Source organism: Carettochelys insculpta, chromosome 13 (genome assembly GCF_033958435.1).
Source record: "Carettochelys insculpta isolate YL-2023 chromosome 13, ASM3395843v1, whole genome shotgun sequence".
Lineage (NCBI taxonomy): Eukaryota > Metazoa > Chordata > Testudines > Carettochelyidae > Carettochelys > Carettochelys insculpta.
Window position 1 is genome coordinate 12,144,448 of NC_134149.1, and position 24,196 is coordinate 12,168,643.

Consider the following 24,196-nt stretch of genomic DNA (forward strand, 5'->3'; position numbering starts at 1 on the left):
TCCTGCGAGTGGCAGACTAGCTCCTTCCTGCCTGCAGCAGAGGGGTAGGGCCACGGCCTCCGCTGTGGTCGTGAGGTGCACATTGTGGCTTCAGCCCTCAGGGTGATCCGAGGGTCTCTCACTATGGGGTAGCGGAAATGAAATACTGCGCTCAAAATAGCGTTTGTGTCCCGAAATAGCAACAAAAGTGTAGCCATAGCCACACTGTTCAGTTACTAAGACAGGAGTCACAGCCAGTGGTCCCACTTACCTTTTCCAGCCCTGTGCAGACTTTTTCCAGCCATATGCAGATTAAATTTTTATGCACGCCAAGCCAAGTGCAAATGTGCACCACCAGTAGAAACACAAAAAAGCTAGTTGTGAGTGTTCTGCTAATCCACTGGGCAGCGTTTGAAGCTCTCCTGAGAGGCTGCACAAGCAGACAGCTGACAGGGAACGTTGGTTACTCCCAGCTGGGCAGGCCTTGCTTAGGTGCAGCTCCCTGTGAGCAGCTTTGGTCCTATTGAGCTACTTTAGCACTGTTTTGAAGACACATAAGACATTGACTACAGGTTGGAAGCCGTGTCTGCCTCCTGCTGTCACTCACCTGCATCAGCACCGGTTCTCTGGCAGGCTGTTGAAAGTGGGGAGTTTCTCTGTGGAGGTGATGGTAGTAAGGATGAAGGTGCTATGTCTCCCCAGTGTTCCTGAAGCAAAAGGTTCGAGAGCTTTGCTCTGAGTCTCGTTTTGCTTTAAGATGGGCAAGAATTTACAGATCAGTTTCATAGCTGGTGTCCCAGGTGCCACATGCAGTTTCTTGCAGCTGCTCTGCAGTTTTGACTGTGCAAATAGGACACACACACACCTCTCAATCAGCAGTGAGATTTTAGAATACTGTGCCATTTGCCCATTAACAACTGTGCCCCTGGAAAGTGGCAGGTACAATATAAGAGGTCCTTACAGACCTGTGTATCGGCTTAGCTATCATTAAGGAAGCAACAATCATTTTATTTTGTAGTCTACTTTTTACGTCCAATAGGCAATAAGAATTTTGTACTAAATCTCTCTCTCTTTTTATGCAGCTATGCAGAGGTACGGGCTGAAAGAAGGAGAGATCTTGGCCTTGAGGAGTCATCAATCGAACTGCCATCTTCCTCTTTGAAGGTAGTGCATGCCAAAGGGAATGAAAAACATACAGATTACATCATCTCTGCTTCTCTTTGCTCACTGCAGCCTGCAAACTATTGAGTTTGAGTTTATTATCCTCCAAACACGCTGGGAGGATCTTAAGACGCCATTGCTGGTTTATAACAATACAAACTCACTCATTATGCTACTAGGTCAGATCCCCCGCTTGCTCTAAGAGCTTTGCCCAAGTTATAGCTTAAACCACCTCGGTTCAATAGAAGAAAAGAAGCTATTTTACCGTGAGCAGAAGGACGTTTAAGTAAAGCAGTAAATGAGGTACCGACTGCCAGTACCACGGTTGTACAAGACACTGACTACAGAGCAGTACGACAGTATTTGCTCCTTCCGTGCTGACTCTCATGGGTAATTGGACAAAGAGAGGAAGTGAAGGGAAAAGAATGGGGTATTGATTTTTTTGTTCAGGTCTCAGCCATGTTTGCAAGGTCGGGCCAGATACAGAGGGAAAGCAGAGCTGAGATCTTCACAGTCATTTCCATTGTTTGGATCAACCTGGCATCATCCTCACTCGTGCTCTCTTAACAGGGTCGTCTAAATTTCAACGTCCAAAACAAGGCATTGCAAGTGGCTCCTTTTGCAGTTGTGTGGGGCTATCAGCTGGTTGGTAGTATAGCTCCTCAGACATTACTTTCGAGAAGCCCCATAGTGCCAGGTGCTGTAGACAGAGACACCTGTCTCTTCCCAGGTGTATCTAAGAGCTTACAGTGCACAGACAAAAGGTTGTGCTGTTTCCAGCTGAGGGGCAGAGTTCCCTCTAATTTTTTCCATCCATGTGTGGAATACATTTTATTATGTGCACTACCAATAGAAACACATGCTGCTGACTGCAGGCACTCTGCTCATCACCTGGGCAGCATTTGAGTCTTTCCTGAGGGGCTGTCCAAGCTGTCAGCTTGCAGGGAGCACTTGGTGATGGGGAGATGCCGTGGTCACCCAGCTGGTGCACAATGGAGGGGGAGTAGAACCTGTATCTCCTGTGGCCCAGGCAGCATCTTCTCTGTAGGGCCTCCCCATGCCAGCCCCTGTAGGTGTATGCCATTAGGCAGCTCTCCAGCTTGGTGACTGGTGAGGCGCTTCCCTTTGTGCTGCAATGGCTTTGCCACCCTGGAGGCTGGGCTGAGGGGGGGAAGGGCTGCCTCTCTGTGCTGCATCTTGCCCAGGTGAGAAGGGGAAAAGATTATTCCCATCCAGCACAGGCGACTTTCTGGAGCTGGCCTCCGGGAAGAAGACCTGGGGCCATAGCTGTGGAGTCCATTGGGCTGTTGCCTCTGGGAGCCTAGGCTGGGTCCATCTGAAAGGAACCTTCATCCTCCCAAAGCCTGAGACAGGTGGAGGGGGTGCTGGGAGCACTCAGGCAGGAAAAGTGTATACATGGAGGAGTTCTGCCCTGTGCAGGCAGTAGGTGCACCCACCAGTAAGCCCAGTTCTTACAGCTGTGTGAGCACTTGAGGGTCACCTCTCCAAGCAAGCACACTCTTGTACCCACTGGCCTACAGGCCTGATGTTTAGGGCCACCCAGGGTGTGTCTGCACTGCAATCCCGGACAAGTGTGCCAGGAACCCAGGCAGGTACTCACCTCTCTGGCTGTGCTGAAGGCCAGGCTGTCATCTGAGCTGGGCTTTTAGCTGAGGTCAAGCTACCACTGGTATGTCTGTGCCTTCTGCGATCACATCTCACGGGGCTGTGCTGACACTCCCTGAGGAGCTGTCAAAGGGGCTCTTACAGGTGAGCTGCGGGTTGTTTCCAGTCGCCAAAACCAATATTTTAGCTGCAGTTGTGGTACTTTCAGAACCAAACCCCATTGCTGTTTGAGACAGCGCCATGCTCAGGCTTTGCGAGGGTTCTCTCTGGCATTGTGTTTGTGCTGCTGAAGCTGTTGCTGTCTGTGTTTTATTCACTGCAGAGTCACAACAGTTACATAGACATCAGGCAATGTGGCAACAACGGAGAAACCGGCAAGGAAAGAGTGTCTGTGTCCTCCCCGAGCTCCCGGCGATCGTCACACACAGCTCTCTCCGACTCGGCATGTACGTACCCTCGTCAGCCATGACAGATCCCAGCGAAGGCGAGGTGATGTACTAATGTACTGGCAGAAGCAGAGAGCCACTTAAAAAAATCCCTCCACCTCCGAGCTCTGCTTGGTGTCTTCAAACATCTGTGAGGGGACAGTCTGCCAGTTGGCTCTTTGATATCTCTCGTGCTCAGGGACACAAGTAGCTGTTCTGAAGGGCAGGGGAGAGGGTATAGGATATGACTGTGGGCTCCCCTCTCCTGTCACTGCTCACCTCTTGGGCATTACTGCTTAGCAAACGTTAGTTATTGTATCCCATCTGCTCCGTGTGTTAAAGTGCAATTAAATAGGTTGACATAGTTTGAATTGCACCTAGTACCCTGGCACAGGTACAGTAGTGGGACTTGGTCTGAAATGCAATTCAGTAAGTATCAATGGTATTAACAGAGAGCTGTAGCTACAGGTATTGTTTGTCTTTACTAATTGCGGATTGTCTCTGTTCCCTTGCTTCACACTACAGAGAAGGGAGACCTTTATCTCTTATATTTTAGAAGTGATTCTGTTTTCTAATCACAAACACATGCACACCCAGAGCTAATGCTAGGAATGAAACCTGAACGCTAGGTCAGGTATTTCTAATTCTAACGGAGTTCCCCCAACTTCTCACTCACTTTACTAGGGAGATGATATTTACCCTGCGCCAATCATTACACATGGCTAATTGCGTTCCTGAGATGCATGACACTCAAACAATGTCATTTATTCTGTTCTCCAAGGTGCTTTGACATCTGGATTTGTAATTTCAGCAGGGACTCTTATCGTGCAGTGTAATATGATGTATTTAGCTTGTGTAAAACTAGACATACAACGCAGCTGAAACTTAAGTGCTTGTTTTTGAATTCTGGCCAATAGAGGGCCTGATTCTATGCAGTTAGCCCTCAGACTGCCAGTGGCTCTACAGGTCAGGATTCCCTATTGAATCAACAGCTCCACTATATTCCTATTAAGTATGTGTGTGTGTTTTTATGGCTTCAGTGTCGTGATCCAGATGCAATGGATACACGGAAATCTATTCTGAAATAAGGACACTGTGACTCTAGCACAGGACTGAGAGTCAGGATGCTGCTTTCTTGTCTCAGCTGTGCCACTGATGTGCTCTGGCACCTTGGGCAAGTCCCTTTATCTCCCTGCACCATAGTTTCTCCGTTACTAAAAATGGCGATGACGACTCTGACCTGCTTCCGTTCACAGTCATAGCAATTCATTGTTCTTGTATTCAAAATCTTCATTGTTAGTGCTACCACAGTGCCTTGGGACCCAGGCTGAGAGCAGAGTCTGGTTGTGCTAGGTGCTGTATGGACACAGAGTGAAAAAGAGGCCTTGCACCAAAGAGCCAGTGCTCTGAAGAGGGTAAAGGGGGAATTGGGCTAAAAGGAGAGAAGCAGTTCAGCCTGAGGAAATCAGGGAGTATTGGGAATTCAGTAGATTAGGAATAAAGGCACAGAGATTAAGTGATTTCCCCAAAGCCATGCAGAAAGTCAGTGTCAGAGCCAGGAATCAAATCCGATCTTTTATGCCTTATCCACAAAACCATCTCCCTCCTTTCCATAAGGCTACACTACAGGTAGGATTTTCTAAAGCTCCTCAGTCATTTAGGACCACAAGTCCTCCTATGGACAGTCGAGCGCTTGAATTCCAAAGTCATGTAAGTGCTTTTGAAAATCTTACTTCCCAAATTCTGGTATTTTCAATATATCCCCCTACACTCAGGGCTGAAAATAACATAAACTTCTTACAGTTTGGGCAGGGAGCGGTGCCTAGAGCAGGAAGCAGGGGCTGTAGGACAGTACCTGGAAGAAATGGAGGTGTGGGGCACTCAGGGCAGGAGGTTTGGGAGGGGTCTGGAATACAGGCAAAGGGCTCAGGACAGGGGGGCTGCTGAAGGGGACAGGAATAAGGGCTGTGGATGGTGGCTCAGGGCAGGGGGTGGTGGTGCTGGGGAGCGAAGATGGGGATGGGGCTGCACTGCACATACCATATCACTAGTGCTTCTGAACTTCCAGGGAGCGAGGTGAAGTACACACCTCTGCCCCTCCCCTGGGCAGCCTGAATTGAGAGAGGGGAGCACAGGCTGTGCACTTTGCCCTCATTCCCTGACAGTCTGGGGATGAGCCCTACAGTTCTGGGGACTCAGAGCTGTAACAGAATCATAGACTCCTAGGGCTGGAAGGGTCCTCAGGAAGTCACCGAGTCCAGCCCCCTGCCCAAAGCAGAACCAACCCTAACTAAATCATCCCAGCCAGGGCTACGTCAACCGGGACTTAAAAACCCCCAGGGATGGAGCTTCCTCTGCCTCTCTCGGTAACGCATCCCAGCGCTTCACCACCCTCCTGGTGAAACAGCTTTTCCTAATATCCAACCTACAACTCCCACCGTGGGACCTCAGACCACTGCCCCTCATTCAGTCGTCTGTCTCCACTGAAACCAGCCTCTTGCCATCCTCTTGGTAACCCCCCACCCCCTTCAGGTAATCGAAAGGGGATTACAGAGGTACGGCTCCTGGGGAGGGCGGGTCTAGGAGATGGTTCTTAGCACGGCAGCCTGCAGGAGAGCTCTGGGAGCAGCTCTGGATTGGGGCCCCCCATGGCTGTGGTGGCACGTCCACGGCATATTCTGCCTACCCCCTAGTTGCATCCCTGGTCACACTCTCTGACCCCTGACATCTTTGGGGTCCACTGGGCATGAGGATGAGCCCGAGTCCTGCCTTGGAATGACAGATTCTACAACGGACCCAGAGTGGCACTGCCTGGGGTAGTGCGGGTAGCCAGGTAGCCGCCCCGGCTGTGTCTTCACCGGCAAAGGACCGGTGGGTTTTTACCATGGGACAGCTCAGTCGCAGGAGTCCCCTGCTGTGCAAACAGAATGCAGACCAGGCCCCTGCAGCTTTACTGTGTGGTAAACCAGGCCAGGCCAGCGCTGGGTTGGATGTGTTGCCTTGGGCTTGCCTCACGCTCTCAGGGAGGGGTGGAGCCATCACGCCGTCAGGGATGGGTGGGGCCTCGGCTCCAGCGGGATGCGGGATTGCTAAAACACATTGGCTGTCGCGCTGTAAAACGGCCTTCTTAAGACAAAGCCCAAGAACCCAGCACTTGGGAGAGGTTTAGTCGAGGGAGGAGACATTGAGTTTTGGCCTTCTTGAGGGTCCTCCTTTCTCCTCCAAAACCATCTAGCCCCGGGAGCGGCCATGCAGCCAGGCAGGTGGGGTTGAGCTGTGATGGGGATGAGAGCCTGTGAGAGCCGAGAGGTGAAGGTTGTGCAAGCGGAAGGCTTGAAGATCAAGTATGGCTGCGTCATGTGGAGGAGGGTCAGCGAGGGTGCTGACTTCTGAATGAGCAGAGGAGGTGGGAGGTACCAGCCACGGTTGTGTCTATGCCAGACATTTGCCCCTAAAATTCCCCACTGGTGCAGATCCACTGGGCGCTGTAGCAACTGCAGGCCCTCGGGGGTAGACCAGTGCTTGCATTTTAACAGCTGTGTCGTCTCCTTCCTGCTCGGGGCAGTGGTGGTCACGCTGGTTAAAGCCCTGACAGCTGTCAGCACTTGACACCTCCAGCTGCTACTGCAGCTCCTGGGGTGACAGTAGGCCCTGAGAGGGGAGTTCAAGGGGAAATGTGTAGCTTTCTAGCCTTCCTGATGGGAATCAGACTCCATTGTCACGGCAGAAGTAACAAGACCCTGGAGATTAATGTGACCTTTCTGTCACTGCCTCTGAAAAAGAGGCCTCAGTTTTATCCATTTCCCTAGAAACTGCCCATCTGTCTGCCCCGGTCATATGATTGCTGGGTTGACTGTCTTAGTCTGAGGGCTAAGTGCTGCCAGGGGCCGTGTGTGCAAATCTAACCTGGTCAGACTATTAAAAGCTGGCCCCTCCCTCCCTGAATGGAGGAGAATCACTGGCCAGGTAGAGCTGAGACTGGCTGCCTGGCACGAAGAGTCCGTGGGCGCGTCGACAAAGCTCACATTTGGGCGAAGGGCGAGGACTCCCGGGGTGTTTTACATGGTGCCACGTGCTGAAATAAAGTGCTGTTTCAAGGGATCCCTGTACTCCTCCTGGATCAGCGTGCCTGTTATCTCGAAAACTGTTTCAAGACAACGGCCGCGTTTCTTAGACGCCGCATCCCGAAACAGCGCCTGCCGCATAGACGTAGCCTGAGAGACTTTAAAAGCCGTCGCCGGCATTCGGACCATCAAAAGATCAGATTTCAGCTCTCTGCCTCGGAAACGTTGCTGACCCCTGTCCTAGTGCTTTGGTAGCTGTTGGGCTTGAACTTCAGGGGCAGGTAGAGCTGCTGCTTTACCCCGGTCGGGTAAAAGACGGCGACGACATAGCCGTAGGGGAGCTCACGTGGCGTGGCCCATTTGGAGAAACACCACGGAGAGGCTGATGCAACAGGGCATTGCCATCAGAAATGGGCCACCCTGTCTAGGAGGAGAAGGGGTAAGAGGCCTGGGCAGCAGTTCAGCTTGACGTGACTCATGGGTTGTTCCTTAACTGCTACCCTCTTGCTTTCTTCGCCATGCCGCAGCCACTGTTCCAGCGGGTATCTCTGTGGGGCCTGGCAGTGGCTTGGGGTGCTGGGTAGCAGCTGGGGCTGCCGCGCCTCCACTCCTCCAGGCGTAGCCTGACCCTCCGGCCCGTACTGGGCGGGACGGTCCCGTATTTGGGACGCCAAAAAGACGTCCCGACTTATTTTTTGAAAGGGACGAATTGCCCCATGTTTGGGCCGTCCCCAGCTGACCTTTTCCACCAGCGACTGCACAGGCGCAGCCGCTGGTGGGAGTCACTTCCCTGAGCCTCGGGGAGAGCTCTGGGGGAGGGCTGGCAGCTGCCTCTTTCCAGGGCTACCGTGGAGTGCCAGTGGCTGCCACCTCCTTCCCAGCTCCCCAGGGCTCAGTGGAGCCAGCCCTCCCCTCCATAGCTCCTTGTCCCCTATTTGGGACGGGGAGATACGGTCGCCCTACCCAGGCCTACCAATGTGCAGGGCTTTGTTAGAGCAGGAGAGCACATCTGAAGGCCTCGTGCGGTTACCTCCTCTAAAAGGCACATCTCTTTTGCAGCCACCTCGTCCATGCGGCCCACAGAGGCCAGCACTCCCACCCGGCAGTCGGCGCCAGTGGGGCCGCAGGAGAAGGCTTCGCTGCGGCTGGCCTCAAGCGGGAGTGCCCAGGTAGATGGCCCAGCACTGCAAGGGAGGCAGTAACGTCCGGCATGCGGTCAGCGTGCAGGGGCTGGGGAGGCTGGGTGGGATACACAGTAGGTACAGGAAGTCCAACGAGCTGGTCTGGTGCGTCCCTCTGTCCTTATGGCTGATAAGAAGCTGCTGCCTGGTGAGGGGGGCTAGCGCGTGGCCCTCACGCTGCGCTTGTGAGCACGGATAGCGGAGCCGCGGCACGGGGCTGTGGCGCACCGTGGTACAGTTTGCACTACAGCTCCTCGCAGGCTGGGCCTTGGGGAGCAGCGGCGGCCATGTTTGTTTCGCTCAGGTAGCTGCAAAACCCAGGCCAGGGGGGTGAGGGGAATGTCCTTCCTACTCCAGGCCAGAGAATGGCGGGGCGTCTGCAGGCAGAACGGCCGACAGACTTTGCTGGGCCCTGGGCGGTGTGGGGGAGGTGTGGCTCTGGGCTCCTGGAGGGGGCGGAGCCTTGGGTGGAAGGGGCGGGGCTAGAGGAATATATCCCTCAGCACCACCCAGATCACACTCTGCCTCCCCTCCTCAGCCCTCAGCACTGCCTGGATTGTGGAAGCCCAGAGCTCCAGAGCCTTTTAAAGAGCTGGGCTCCAGGGCAACTGCCCTCATTGACCATCGCCCCCATTGGCAACTCTGTCTGAAGGAGCTGGGGCTGCAGGCACATACCCTGGCTTTGTAGTGCCTGATTTTTGCTTTCCTGGATCCATGAGCAGTCCAGTGTTCCCAGGGTTTGTGGAGATAAAGAGGGTTTCATCCTGAAAGGGAGCTTTCCAATATAGGTGTGTGGTTAGCTGTGGTAAGCGGAAGAGGCCCAATTCAGCCTTTCAACTCTGCTGACTCCAGAAGAGTTGCCCGAGTGCACTCCATGCCCTGGTGAATGGTTGTCACCTAGTTCAGTTCGTTAAGCTGGCAGTCACTTGTTCCGGCCCTGCGCGGAGCCATCTCTCGGTTAACCTCCGGCACACTGAGAACTTGTCTAGACCCGTGTTTCTTAAATTATTTGAGACCACGGAACACCATACAATAACAATCCTTAATGTGGAACACCTTTGAAAATTTTCTTTAAAAAAAATTGTCGTCAAACCAAATAAAAAGAAAAACCACCGAAACCAAACAGCAGCATATACAGCAAAACAAAATGAAAGAATTTAATCCCGTATCCTAGCAATGAAGAAATAGCATTGTATCTGGTTTCGTTAACAGAAAATATAGACCATCAGTGTTATTTTTCCACATGCTTGCGGAACATAGTTTAAAAAACTCTGGTCTAGACTTCTAGACTAACAGACGCACACGCTCCCCGTTGATCTACTCTAAGCAGACACAATAAATCGATGGCCAGTGGATCGATTGCTGCAGTGTCAATCCATGCATAGTGGAGACAAGCCCTGAGGAAGTAAAACATTGCTGACTTGCAAGGAATTCAGCGAGGTAGAATGGGTGCAGCCTTGGGTCACATGAGAATTCCTTCCCTTGCGTCTGGCCATTGCTGATGCTGAGATCGTGGGAGCCCCTGGGGATAGCACATTTATTTCTGTAGCTCTCACCTCGTGTCTGCTCTAAACCAAACCATTGTTCTCTTTCCCAGGCCATAGTAACTCCTCAAGCTCCTGCTGACCATCTCACTCAGCATCATATGGCCCAGCCAACAGTTCCCTCGCAGCAAGCTGTGACGGTACGTGGTTTATCTTTGTTCAAACCGTGTTAGCCCTTCAGCAGATTGTACCTGTAAAGAGAGGTCTGAAACCCTCACCCAGGGGACACAGCTGGCTAGAGTAGTAATGCTTTACCTTGCTGCTGGACACACCAGCTTCGAGAGCTGGAGACCTTTGTTGTGGTTCCAGCAACAACATTCTCCCAGGTTGTTGTAACTGTGCTGGTGCTGTTGAGCGGCCCATCGGAGAAGCAAGTGCAGGCCAGCCCTTCCAAGGGTGGCTCTTGAGTGCTCTGTGACATGAATGATGCAAGCATTAGCCAATGCTACTTAAGTCAAAAACAAGAATTTGACATGCTCCTGGCTCAGCTGTTTGCATCCCTTCTTTTCCTCTTGCTCCCTGCAGACTAGATGCTCGCATTCCCCGGAGTAAGGGGTAATGGTGTATTTGCACTGTCCCACAAGCAGCCCCAGGGCCAAACTGTGACTCAGAGCATCATCAGCTGGACCCCAGTTCCACCTTTGCTCCAAGCAGCCATGGGCAGCCTGTAGCTCACAGACCCTGTGGCCGTTCTCCCCATGAGTTTCTTGTGCACCGGGGCACTGGAGCCCCACACTGATGTGCTCCCCCAGCACTTTCAGAGCTGGGAATCACGTGGCTCATGCACCATCCGTGCTTCTCTTCCCCTCTCCCAGAGCCAGAACACAGCAGATCAGCTGTTTGTGGCATTCCAGCACTGGAAGGGAGGAGGAGGAGTGGGAAGGGAGCCCAAATCAGGTGATCTGTAGTGCCGAAAGTGCTGGAAGGGAGCGGGGAGAAGCAGGTAAGTGAGGGGCTCCAGTGCAAGAGATGCGTGGGGGAGGAGGGCGGCCAGGGGGCTGCAGATGGAACCCCAGTGGGCTGCAGGCTGCTGTGGCCCACTGAGGTGGAGGGCTGCTTATGAGGCCCCACCCATCCCTGGTCTAGAGGGATTAACAGCCCTTCAGTGTATGCTCTTGTCCTGCACACAGGCTGTTGATGGCTATGTCTACACGTGAAGCCTACATCGAAGTAGCCTATTTCGATGTGGCGACATCGAAATAGGCTATTTCGATGAATAACGTCTACACGTCCTCCAGGGCTGGCAACGTCGATGTTCAACATCGACGTTGCGCAGCACCACATCGAAATAGGCGCAGCGAGGGAACGTCTACACGCCACAGTAGCACACATCGAAATAAGGGTGCCAGGCACAGCTGCAGACAGGATCACAGGGCGGACTCAACAGCCAGCCGCTCCCTTAAAGGGCCCCTCCCAGACACACTTGCACTAAACAGCACAAGATCCACAGAGCCGACAACGAGTTGCAGACCCTGTGCATGCAGCATGAATCCCCCGCTGCAGCAGCAGCAGCCAGAAGCCCTGGGCTAAGGGCTGCTGCACACGGTGACCATAGAGCCCCGCACGGGCTCGAGAGACAGTGTCTCTCAACCCCCCAGCTGATGGCTGCCATGGAGGACCCCACAATTTCGACGTTGCGGGACGCGGATCGTCTACACGGTCCCTACTTCGACGTTGAACGTCGAAGTAGGGCGCTATTCCGATCCCCTCATGAAGTTAGCGACTTCGACGTCTCGCCGCCTAACGTCGAAGTTAACTTTGAAATAGCGCCCGACACGTGTAGCCGCGACGGGCGCTATTTCGAAGTTACTGCCGCTACTTCGAAGTAGCGTGCACGTGTAGACACAGCTGATGTGGGCAGCTACTCAGCCACTTTACTCCTTGCACGTGAATAGGGTGCCTGATGACTGAGCTCCTACTTAGGACTCAGTAGGTCCGTTGATTTTTCTGGGAGCTGCCTCAGTCCCGTAGCCCATTCAGAATAATATTTAGCGTAAAGTGCTTTTCATAGGCTCAGAGCACGTGCCTGCCAGTTAGCCATTCTGGTCTGCAAGCAGGAAATGGAGCAAAGTTTGAAATGTCATTAGGCTACAAAGTTTGATGGGAAGAGCAGACAGCTTCCTAATTCACCTTAAGTTTTCAGAACAATAAAATGTTTGGTACAACCCAAATTGCTTCATCACTGGGTTACTCCACATTTATTCTCTGTAGAGTAAAACTAGCATGAGAGTCGAGTTATGCAGAGACGCATTGGCTTAAAAGTGCCCAGTGCATAATTTTTTGGCATAGTCCTCTTTTCCATCAGGAACGCATCCCATATTTTGAGAGTCCACCTGTTCTCTGTGAGAGGAGTAGCTTTTCTGCAGCCAGCAGCAGTATTAGTTCCTCCAGCTCCGAACAATAGAGATTCTAACTGTGAAGTGTTTGCTGTTCTCGGCAGCCGGTGTACCACTTCCCAGCCCAGTTAGGGATGATGCACCAACTAAAAGAACAGCTGGAGGAGAGGACTCGCATATTGCAAGCTGACATCAAGATACAGCAAGAAGAGCTCCATGTTATCAAAGAGCAGCTCCAACTAGTACAAGATTCCAATCTGCAGGTACATGAATCTCTTCCCTCGTTTCCCACCATCCCCTGAATGGAATTCCCTTCGCCGAAAGTATCATTTGATTTTATCTTAAGTGTCAGGAGGATTCAGACTGGTAGGAAAAGAGCATTTATCTCCAGCCACAAGGGGAAAAAATGAGAAATGAACACTGTTTAAGCCAGCAGTGTATTCCTAAACTCTTTAACTGTTGAACAATTCTGGAAAGAAAGGAAGGTTTAGCATTTGTAACAGCAGGACTGCAGGTTCTTGCTTCCCTATTGTTTAAGTATCAAATTGGTAACTGAGCCAGATCAAAAAATTCCAAAAGTGTAATAAAAAGTCACTTATTTGCGTGGACTTTTAGGCTACATCTACACAGCAAAGTTATTCCAGAAGAACAGTCTTTATTTCAAAATAACTTTGCAAGCAACTATACTACACACATGCTATTTTGAAATAAATTTGAAATAGCAGGCATGTTATTTTCAATTTTGTAAATTTCATTGCAAGAGGAATAGAGCTTACTTCGAAATAGCTGTTTCAAAACAGGTGCTCTTAAGACATGGAATAGCGCTATTTCGAAATAAGCCATAGTAGCGCCCAATGGTACTATTTCGAAATGGGCACTATGTGTCCGGACATATGAAATCGCTAGGTGCTACTCCAAAATGCATTCTTGTGTGTGTAGCTATGTTATTTTGAAATAAACTATTTCAGAATAGCTACTCCGAAATGGATTATTTCGAAATAACACAGCCATGTCGAGGTAGCCTTAGTGACCAGGTAAGCAGATTTCCAGATAAAAGTGACAGGGTCAATAAGGTTGAGGAGGTCATGGATTCCGTATAACTATCTGCGCACAAGTGAACATTTGATTTTCTGTTGTTCACAGTTCACTATCTTATTGTATTTTATGATTCTGATGCAGCTGGAGTATGTGTACTGACTGACACAGTGTATGACTTAGAGACACATGGCCCAGCTAACGTGGTACAATTGAGAGCTGAGCATTCTCAAAACACTCCGACGCACTGGGTGCGATTGTTATGTACCCTGATGTGAAATGCACCTGGCCACTTTGCCAGCAACTGGCATGTCGGATTGCAGGGGGAAAGGAGTAGAGAGCAAGAAGGAAGGGAGAAGGTTTAAACAACAACAGTCCACACAGCTGAACATGCGCAGTGGGAACAAGGAAGACTGTGAGAACGTTGCTGCTTAGGACACCTTCCATGCTACCTTCCAGTCTGTTTTATGGCACTTAAGTACCACAGGCTACGTCTACACGTGCACCCAACTTCGAAATAGCTTATTTCGATGTTGCGACATCGAAATAGGCTATTTCGACGAATAACGTCTACACGTCCTCCAGGGCTGGCAACGTCGATGTTCAACTTCGACGTTGCTCAGCCCAACATCGAAATAGGCACAGCGAGGGAACGTCTACACGCCAAAGTAGCACACATCGAAATAAGGGAGCCATGCACAGCTGCAGACAGGGTCACGGGGCGGACTCAACAGCAAGTCGCTCCCTTAAAGGGCCCCTCCCAGACACACTTTCATTAAACAGTGCAAGATACACAGAGCCAACAACTAGTTGCAGACCCTGTATATGCAGCACGGACCCCCAGCTGCAGCAGCAGCAGCCAGAAGCTCTGGGCTAAGGGCTGCTGCCCACGGTGACCACAGAGCCCCGCAAGGGCTGGAGAGAGAGTATCTCTCAACCCCCCAGCTGATGGCCGCCATGGAGGACCCCTCTATTTCGATGTTGCGGGACGCGGATCGTCTACACGTCCCTACTTCGATGTTGAACGTCGAAGTAGGGCGCTATTCCCATCCCCTCATGGGGTTAGCGACTTCGACGTCTCGCCGCCTAACGTCGATTTCAACTTCGAAATAGCGCCCAACACGTGTAGACGTGACGGGCGCTATTTCGAAGTTACTGCCGCTACTTCGAAGTAGCGTGCACGTGTAGACGCAGCTACAGATAGCCAAGTAGTGCATTTGTGGGTAAAGATTTAGCACCACCTAGTGGCTATTCCAGTAATGACTGTAGTTGGCATCAGTAGGTTCTAGCCATTATAAAGACCTCAGGCAGGTTTCCTCCAAAAGAATCAATTCATGTGCTGCTAAAGGTCAGCAAGTGTAGAGCTTTTTTCTAGTGTGAAGCTTGTGCAGGGCAAATTCCATCACTGAGCAAATCAAGTCAAGGGCGGGGAATTCACATCCTGGCTCCCAGAGCTACTTTTCCTTAATTCATTATTTAATCAGAGTTTCTGTCTGTGTTTGCACAAAAAATTACCTGGTAGCTTCCCCTTGTGGCTCATTATGGCCTGTGAAAGATACCATGCACAGACCCACCCTGCAGTAACTTCAACAAAGCAATTGCACCATCCGCCGTGCCCTTAACTGCCACACAAAGCTATGAAACAAGAGATGAGAGTTTAGCTTTTACACAGGTAAAGTGAAAGAACTCTCCGTCATGCTGGCTCTGAATGCTGACAGACTATTTGCAATGTCTATTTGGGAAGTGTTATGAGATTGTCAAAGGTTGTTTTTCTGCTTGGTCTCTTTTAATGTTGCATTTGAACAAGGTGGGTTTAGAAAACAGGCCCAAATTCTCCCTAAGGAATAAGAGAACATATACCGTTCATAATATTATACAGGATACGTCCTGTTAATGAAAGTCTGTGCATTATAATTTCTGTGGGGAAAAGCCTTCCTACAATTAAGGAGAGGTGGCTGTTCAAATAAAATCTGACACTAGAGAATGCTTTGACTTTGTCTGCTTGAGGGAACTGATGGGCAGGATCCCTTGGGAGGCTAATAAGATGGGGAAAGGAGTCCAGGAGACTATTTTAAAGAAGCATTATTGAGGGTGCAGAAGCAAACAAAACTAATGTGCAGAAGGAACAGCAAATATAGCAGGTGACCAGCTTGGCTTAATGGAGAAATCTTCGATGAACTTAAACATAAAAAGGAAACTTACAAGAAGCTGAATCTTGGACAGATAACTAAGGAGGAATATAAAAGCATTGCTCGAACATGCAGGGGTGAAATCAGGAAAGTCCAAGCAAAAGTGGAGTTGTAGCTAGCAAAGGAGATGGATCACAAAAAGAGTTTTAGAGGTATGTTAGCAACACGAAGGTGGTCAGGGAAAACAGGGGACCCTATTGAAGGGGGATGACAACCTAGTGACAGGTAATGTGGAAAAAGCCAAAATACTCAATGCGTGGTTTTTTTTTTGCCTCTGTCTTTAAAGACAAAGTCAGCTCCCAGAGTCCTGCACTGAGCAACACAGTGTGGGAAGGATGTGAGCTGCCCTTAATAGCAATACAACAGGTTAAGGCAGGGGTTCTTAACGTTCTTGCTCTCACACCTCCCCTGAAAGTGAACTTAATGTTTACACCTCCTGTCCTTCCCCAAATTAATCAATGAACCAATCAAGATATAATTAACATGATAAAGGGATTTTATTTCTAGCCAATTCCTCACGTACACAAAAAATATAAAAATAAATAAATTAAAAAGTTCTTCAGGACCACCTCATGAGATGGCTGTTAAACTGTGGATATGATTTAAAGTACTGCTATGTGGGCCTTTGGACACTAACTCTTTTGCATACTTGGCTTAATCTAATTCTTGACCTCCCCTGCCACCCCTCCACTCTCTGATTTGCTCACCTTGATTATCTTTTTCTGATTTGTCCTCCTTGCTTGCTGTTTTTGGTTCTCTGTGCCTTAAATATTGAGTCTGTTCTGGTCTGGCTATGGTCTGAAGAAGTGGGTCTGTCCCACGAAAGCTCACCCAATAAACTATTTTGCTAGTCTTTAAAGTGCTACTTGACTGCTTTTTTGTTTTGGTAGTGTATAGACTAGCACGGCTTCCTGTCTGTTACTATTCATATAGGCCGATAGATACATCAGTCAGGGGCCACCCAAGTGGAAAGCACACCAGCCCCAGAGCTTAAAAATATTACTGCAGTTAAGGACCTAAGCAATGCCAGGTATATCTGCCATCATTGATAATTCTACTGTTTCCATCCTGTAATGCAGCCAGGCCATTAACAGGATCTATTTTGTGTCTAACATATTTGATAAAACTCCTTATAGCCCTTAGCTCTGCTATTAGGGTCTAATAAAAAGCCCCCCATGTTGGCTACACCATGCATTAGTTAAGAAATATCATCTGTAATAGTTGAGAATGCCAAGGATGCTTTAGGCCTGGCAGCATGCAGCCTGCCGCGTACGTCACTTGTATTGAAATAACCATGCAGCTGCTTTTCTGTCAGATTATACCTAGTTCCCTCACGTGATTTGTTGGCCTGCAGCAGACAGCAATCGATAGCCCATCTTGTGCGTTATCTGTTAGGGCATCGCTCCATAAGCCTATAAGGTCATTTCTGTTCAAGCTCTCAGTGACTGAGGCACGGGTAATACCATTTTTGGCAGAGTGCCACTTTCCTGACGGCCTTGCCCGGTCTAGCCAGCCTTTTGCCCGCCCAACTCCTCCGAAATACATTCTGACGTTTCAGTCGTGCGAATCATCCCACCCGATTCCAGTGACGCTAACTAAGTCTAGGCCAAGCCCCGGCCCTTCCCCCACTCAGCTCCAGCATTCCTCAGCCTGCTGTGAGAAGACCCTGCTGTCTCTCAGCGTGGGCTGGGTGATGTGGGAGCCGCTGGACTGGCAACGGACTATGGCAGGGGTGGGGCAGGGAACCTTTTCAGTCAGGGCCACACAAATGTAAGCCCCGCCTCACTGATGTGGTTCCCGGTTGTAATGGGGGCCACCAGGGGTCTGGGGGGGGGCGGGGGCAGGGGAAGGAGTAGGTCAACGTGGAAGGAAAGGTGCCAGGGGGTTTGGGGTGTGTGCTTGTAGAAGGAGGGGTGGGAGTCAGGATGAAGGGCCTGGGAGGGAGGGGGCAGGATCAGGGAGTGGGTGGGGAGTCTGGGGGCGGGGGGAGTGCTGAAGAGGGATGTGGGGTCTGGGCAGGATGGGGGTGGAAGGTTTGGGGTTCAGGGTCTTGTTGGGAGGGGTCAGGGTGGGGGTGGGAGTGGGAGGGAGGAAGGGTGCAAGAAGAGGGTGGGACTGGGTGTCTGGATGGGAGGGATCAGTCGAGGGGTGCAAGGTCAGGTGACAGGGGTGCAGCTCTGCTCCCTGTCCCTCTGCTTCCAGGCACCGCCTGCTGCTATTCTGATTGACTGGAATTCCAGCCAATCAGAGCAGCGGTATAAAGCCTCCAAGCAGGTTGCTGAGGCTGTTGCTGCTTCCCCTCCCCCTCCGTCCAGCTGGGGGGAACAGCAGCAACCAGCAGCAGAGCCCAGAGACAGTTCCTACTCGCCAGCCCCTGGCAGAGCTCACAGTCAGGATTCGGCCCCAGTTTGCCTGGATCCGGCCCCCGAGGCTTGGGGCGCCACATCTCCAACCCCACCATGGACTGGATGCTATGGAGGGGAGCCCCGAGCCTCGGGGCCTGCATCCAGACAAGATGCAGACCAGGATCCAGGCTCGGGCCAGGGGTTCCCCACCCCTGCTCTTGTCCGTCTCTGGTCCCCCAGTGATAAGTTTTGTGCTATGGGCGCCCACAAATCACCCTCTGGATTGCAGGTTCTGATTGTTTTGCAAAAGCCATGAGATTTCAGTGGCTTTCAGTTTTTCTCAACTTAGAACTAGTGAACTAGAGGTGGAACTGCCTGTATTTCAATTCCACATTGCTAAGCCATGGCAAAGGGTCTTGTTTTCTTGGAAGTAGGGAATCCTCTACAATTCATGTTAGCATGTCTAGTTAATAGACCTTGGGAACAATGTCTTTTGCACTAGTAATATTGTATTTTGCATTAGCACTCACTGTGGCGTAGTCAGGTAGGTGCATTCAAAAATTAAATGCGTAAACTGCTGTACCAGCTTATGTGTCTCTTTCCTACAGATGTTGATGCAACAGCCTATGCCCTTAGTCTTTAACAGTGTACAACAACTAAGCCCAAGAAGGCCTTCACAACAGCAGCCTGGGGTGACCAGGCAGACCACAGCCAAGAAGTCTCAGCAGCAAGGCCTTATGGGATCCAAACCCTACAGTGTCCCACCTTTACCGTCACCACATCAATTCCTCAGTGAACCTTCTGTCACTTCCTCCCAGGTGGCTAATATCTTATTTTTCTTCAATAGGAATTAAATGTTCATTATCAATGGCTCTTGTAATTACTGCATGTCAACTTATTTAAGGACAGATCTGTCCCTTGGGCAGCGCCACCTGACTTTACTGCAATTCTGGGCTTTTTACCTTAACTAATGAGCAGAATTCTTCTCTTGCCTTTTGAGCTAGATTTCATGGTGTAGTCAGAGCGAAGGTCATCACTTAGACAGCTTTAAGATGTTACTTTGTTTCAGGTGATCAGTGTAGGTGACATCACTCTGCAGATTTCATGGCCTCAATGTGTTAGATTGAGCGGGACCAAAATCATTCCTGGTGGAATCCTGTTGAAGTGAGTGGAGTCACATCAGAGATCTATTCCAGTTCTCTCTCAGTTAGAGCAGAGCATATCTGAAGTACTTCAGAGTAACAAATGAGAGTTACTCTGCTCTAACCAAGGCTACGTCTACACTACCCCAGAAGATTGACGTGCTCATGGTTGATCTTCTGGAGTTCAATTTCATGCATCTAGGTGGATGTGTGAAATTGACCTCTCAGGGGTCGCTGTCGACCCCTGGACTCCTCATGAACCGTGAGGAGTAATGGAGGCCAACAGGAGAAACGTTCCTGTCGACCTTCCCCAGTATAGATAGACAAGTTAGCCGAGCGCAGATACATCAATTTTAGCTACGCAATTGCTGTAGCTAGAATTGCATATCTGTAGTCAACTCACTTTGCCTCGTGTAGACATAGTCTCTGGGAAAAAAGATGTATTCTTAGAAGCAGCACAAGAATCCATTCATGTGCGGCCTCCAGATTTTTCTGTCAGATTTTCACACTAACGGCTCCTCCTGTCCATCCAACCTGTGGTGCTCTTTCCCTTCTGTTATATTCTGATTTTGGAAAGGCAACTTAGTCTCCAGCCAGGCCTCCCTGTAAGCTGAGCACTTGAGGATCAGCCCAGGAGAGATTCAGGTGCTGCCCAGCTGATTAGCAGAGGCCCCACAGCCACCCATTTTGGGTAGCGTGTTTTCCTGGTGGTGCACATCCACACGTGCTTTCATGCACGTAACAAAATTTATTCTGCCCATGGATGGAAAAATTAGAGGGATGCTGCTGTGTGCTCTGTGTTCAGGGAGCAGGCAGAGTCATTCTCACATACTCTGCCTCCTAACTGTACGTGACAGGTATGGCCAGGGAATTGATTTGTCTAATAAGGGCCATCTGTGGTTGTCTCAGGTGCAGCCGCAGCAGCAGCTGATGAGAGGGAGCCAGGCACAGCCAACGGGTTTGCCAGTGCAGACAAGCATTTCAATGCCCCTTTACAACAGCCCCATGGTGTTTTCCCCCGCGCACCCCATCACTGTGTCTGCTCAGCTGCCAGCCGACATGCGTGAAAGGCAACAGCCATCGGACTACAGCCAAGATCGGAGTTTAAGGTGAGAATGCGCCCGGGGCGGACCCTGGTGAGGGCTGAGTGGGAGGAAAACACTGCCGTGCACAAGGCCGGGCAGCAGGGGTGGTGAGTAACGTAGGCCAGGGAAGGCATTGCCTTCCCAAAACTGCCCAGGCTCCTGCCACCTGGGAGGGCTGGGCCCACAGCACAGCAGCCCAGATCTCTGGCCATTAGGTGCTCCAGCAGGCCAGGAAGTGTGGCGGTGCAGCATTCACTGGGATGAGTGAGATCAAGGGGTCTGGGGGCAACAATCTGGGGTTGGGGCTAGGCTTGACTCCACTGGGGGGGAGTGGTTGTGGAAGGGGCCTGGGGCGGGGCCTTGGGCGGAAGGGGCGGGGCCTTGGGCAGAAAGGGCGGGGCTGGGGTTTGCCTTCCCCAGCTCGGCATTCATCTGCTGCCCATGCTGGCAGCAGTGAAGTCTAGACTTTCAGTCCACAAGTCAGACGCTCTGAATGCCTTACGAATGCCTCCAGCACGTGTCAACCAGGAAGGTTCCTTCTCATGGAGACAGATATTGAAATCCATTGAGCAGGGGTTTTAATACCTGCTTGGCATATTGTGTTCGCTTCACCGTGGAGGCCTGAAGCCTTTTCTTCCCTTGCTGCTCCCATATGTTTCCCATGTAACGTAACAGCTTTTCAGGCACCGGTGGTACCATATGTCCTGCTTTGGTCAGAAGGAGCTGAATAGCTGTTGTCAGGGGAATAAAGAGGCAAAACTAGCACTTCCCATAGTTTTCTCTTAGTTGCCCAGGACCTCTGGAATATCCTTTCTCCTGCCGGGACAGAACCCCCACAAACAGCCATTTTCAATGGAGTCCTGCCAGGCCTCCACATGCCGAAATCGCAGCTGAGGTTGGATAGTAAAGGGCTCTCTCAGGATCAGGCTCTTTAAAAAGTGCTTTCAGGATTGGGCCCTTTAAAAAAAAAAGTAGGTTGCAGCCCTTTCTGCCTGTGACACGTTTTCGCTCAGTGGTGGGCAGCTTGCAGGCTGTGCGGCCCACGGAGGTAGAGGAGGGCCACTCACATTGCCCATGCCGTATTTTTGGCTGCCTTTTGCTGTTTTAGATCATTACCCATGCTAAGGTCAAACGCCCATGTAATCCAGGCTGGAATGTTCCAAATTTAGCCCCATCACCACCCAAGCCGGCGCCCTCAGCAAGCACGCAGACACTTTGGCTTTTGATGAGTATTGTAAGACACCTGCAACTCTTCCGTGGGGAGTTTAACAGCCAAATGTGTCTTACAGGTGGGACATCCCTGGTCCAGCACCCTCAGGACCTGACAGGTCCCAAACAAGGGGATTTGCCAGACCAAGAGAAGTCCCTTGCCACCAGCCCTGATTGCAGCCCCCGCCAGCTCTCATACCACCAGTCCTGGCCTCGGGGCTGTTGGCTGTGGCCCCATGCTGCTGGTGTCACCTCCATCGGCTGCAGCTCTGCCCCAGCTGGGCTGCCAGACACTGGTTCTGGCCCTGCTGCCACTGGGTCCGGACTGGGGCTCTCTCATTCAGGAACATCAGTGGTCCTGCTGGACCAGAGAATGATGGTCTTTAGAGGTACAACCTGGACTGTCAAAAGGAAGAACAGGTTCTTTAATTTGCACGAGGGTAGGACATTATAATGTCAAGAATTTCAACTAAACATTTGTGATTGGAAAGACCTGGCTGTTTAACTCAGATCTGGAGTCTCTTTGGAGCAGATGATAGAATGGTCCGTCCATAATCTTTGACGGACTGAATTAGTGAAGGTTTGAGTGTTTTTGCACAGCTTTTATGGGAGTTGGGTACGAAAGATTGACTGTGCAGAATCTGAACGCCGGAAAAAAACAAATGCCTTTTCTGACTGTGCCATGTTGTCATTCTTCCACAGAATGTTGTTAGATCAGCCTGTCCAAGCCTTGATGCCCAGTGCTAATGGCAGTAATCAGTCATCACAAAACAGCGCAGGCAGACAGCAAGCAAAGTAAGTTTTTCTCTGTGACTATTGTACAGTATCTCAACAGTGAAGTTTCTCGTCAGAGGCTGTGTACGTAGGCAAGCTCTTATCGGAGTGCTTTTAGGGTCATGAAAATGATCACAAATGTTGGTCACCAGAGAAGAAATTTGGTGGTAAAGAGAGAAGAACTAGAGCTGGCTGAAGAAAAAGCAGATTGGCATTTTTAATGGAAAACATCTCTTCCACAAAATAGAATATTTGCCAAAGAAATATCAGTTCTCATCCAAATTTTTCAGGTTTTTGTTGAAAAAAAATCTGACATTTTGGCAACTGTTTTTCACATTCAGCTTCACAAAGCTGAAAATGTTCAGATTTTGGTTTTTCACCAGTCTCCCCAAAATTCAGTTTTTGACAGGAATGAAAAAATGTTAGGATATTTACATGGGAAATAAAAGTCATCCCCTGTCCAGCTGCACCTGACTGTACCAGGGAAAGAAAAGCAGCCTTACTTCCTATGGGGGGAGATAAACATTTCGCTGTGTTCTCGTATGCTAACCAGTTCATGTTAACACAGCTGCCCACCTTTCAGAGTGGTGCTGGTGCAGAAGTTTAGTATTAATCACCTTATTTCTGTTGTTGTTCCACCCAGAGATCCCTCCCCTGTTGTGCTAGGCGCTGTACAAACATAAAACAGTGTTGGTCCCTGCTCCAAAGACTTTAAAAATCTAAATATGCCAACAGATGTTGCCATTGTTTCATTGTTGTTTCAATGATCAAAGAGTTGAGTCTAAGTAGCTTAATGAAGAGAAGTGGAAGGAGTAACTTGATGACAGTAAGTATTTACATGGGGGAAAATATTTAATAGTTGGCTGTTGCATCTAGCAGAGACAGGTATGAGAATCCAATGGCTGCGAGTTGAGAGGTAGACAAACTCACACAGGAAATATGTACACATATCTAATGGTGAGAATAAATAACTATTGGAACAATTTGGTCATCGTGGTGGACTTTCTATCCCTGACAACTTTACCATCAAAATTGGATGTTTCCCTAATAGATCTGCTCTGGGGATTATTTTGGGCGGTTCTCAGGCCTGTGCTACCCAGGAGGTCAGGGCAGATGATCAGTTTGTTCCCTTCTGGCCTTGGACTCTACGAATCAATGGAGCTGTCATTTAAACTGGCCAAGCCACAAGACTCACATGGTGAGGGGGAAGGGGCAAAATCTTGCAGCAGAGCCTTCAGCATCTCCAGATCTTGTCCTCCCTGGTAGAATTCCAATATGACATTCCACTTCATTGTACGGCTAACGGACACAGGAGATTTTGCAGCCAGTCTATTAGGTTTCCCGGACCCTTTTGCCAGAGTGTGTTTGGTTCAGCTGGCTACATTTTGCTTTGTTTGCATCAGCACACTTCCCCCACACTTTCCCCACACTTCCCCCACACTTCCCCCCACACTTCCCCCACATTTCCCCCACACTTTCCCCACACTTCCCCCACACTTACCCCACACTTCCCCCACACTTCCCCCACATTTCCCCCACACTTTCCCCACACTTTCCCCACACTTCCCCCACATTTCCCCCACACTTTCCCCACACTTCCCCCACATTTCCCCCACACTTCCCCCACATTTCATTTTCATGCTGGTTCATTGTTTACCTCCCATCAGTGTTTTATTTTCCTCCTATTTACAGATTTGTTCCGGAACAGCAGATGCTGCTTCCCCCACTGCAGATGCAGCCAATTACATGTAGCACAGTCAGGGCTCCTGATCCCTCGCCTGTACTTACTCCTTCGGTGATGATTCCACAGGCCAACTTCACTTCCCACCAGACACACCTTCCAGTTCACCTAAACCAATGGCCACCTCACCAGCAGGTGCAGCAGCATCATTTCTACCTGCAGGTATTGTACTTGGGCGGGGTTCGTAAGTGTCAATGACACAGATTAGAAGGAGTGGCTCTAACTTGACTTGAATCTGTTTTATTGACTTATATGACCCCAGCCTCACCGTACCTGTACACAGATTGTCTGCCCTGTAGGGCCAACAGTTTCAAAAATCAAATAGCCCTGTAAAGACTAACACAAATTTATTTATTCGGT

The 24,196-nt window shown here is 50.2% G+C and overlaps 1 protein-coding gene across 7 annotated transcripts in view; it reads left to right on the forward strand.

The window, feature by feature from the left end:
- Positions 1–24,196, forward strand: part of PASD1 (PAS domain containing repressor 1) — a 95,979-nt gene that overhangs the window by 63,260 nt on the left and 8,523 nt on the right. For all 7 annotated transcript variants that reach the window (XM_075007742.1, XM_075007743.1, XM_075007744.1 and 4 more), the window contains 9 exons: positions 1,062–1,143; positions 3,089–3,212; positions 8,315–8,424; positions 10,034–10,120; positions 12,421–12,579; positions 18,494–18,703; positions 19,937–20,136; positions 22,024–22,116; positions 23,788–23,998. In XM_075007742.1, coding sequence (XP_074863843.1) covers positions 1,062–1,143; positions 3,089–3,212; positions 8,315–8,424; positions 10,034–10,120; positions 12,421–12,579; positions 18,494–18,703; positions 19,937–20,136; positions 22,024–22,116; positions 23,788–23,998 — 1,276 coding nt within the window. The remainder of the gene's footprint in view (positions 1–1,061; positions 1,144–3,088; positions 3,213–8,314; positions 8,425–10,033; positions 10,121–12,420; positions 12,580–18,493; positions 18,704–19,936; positions 20,137–22,023; positions 22,117–23,787; positions 23,999–24,196) is intronic.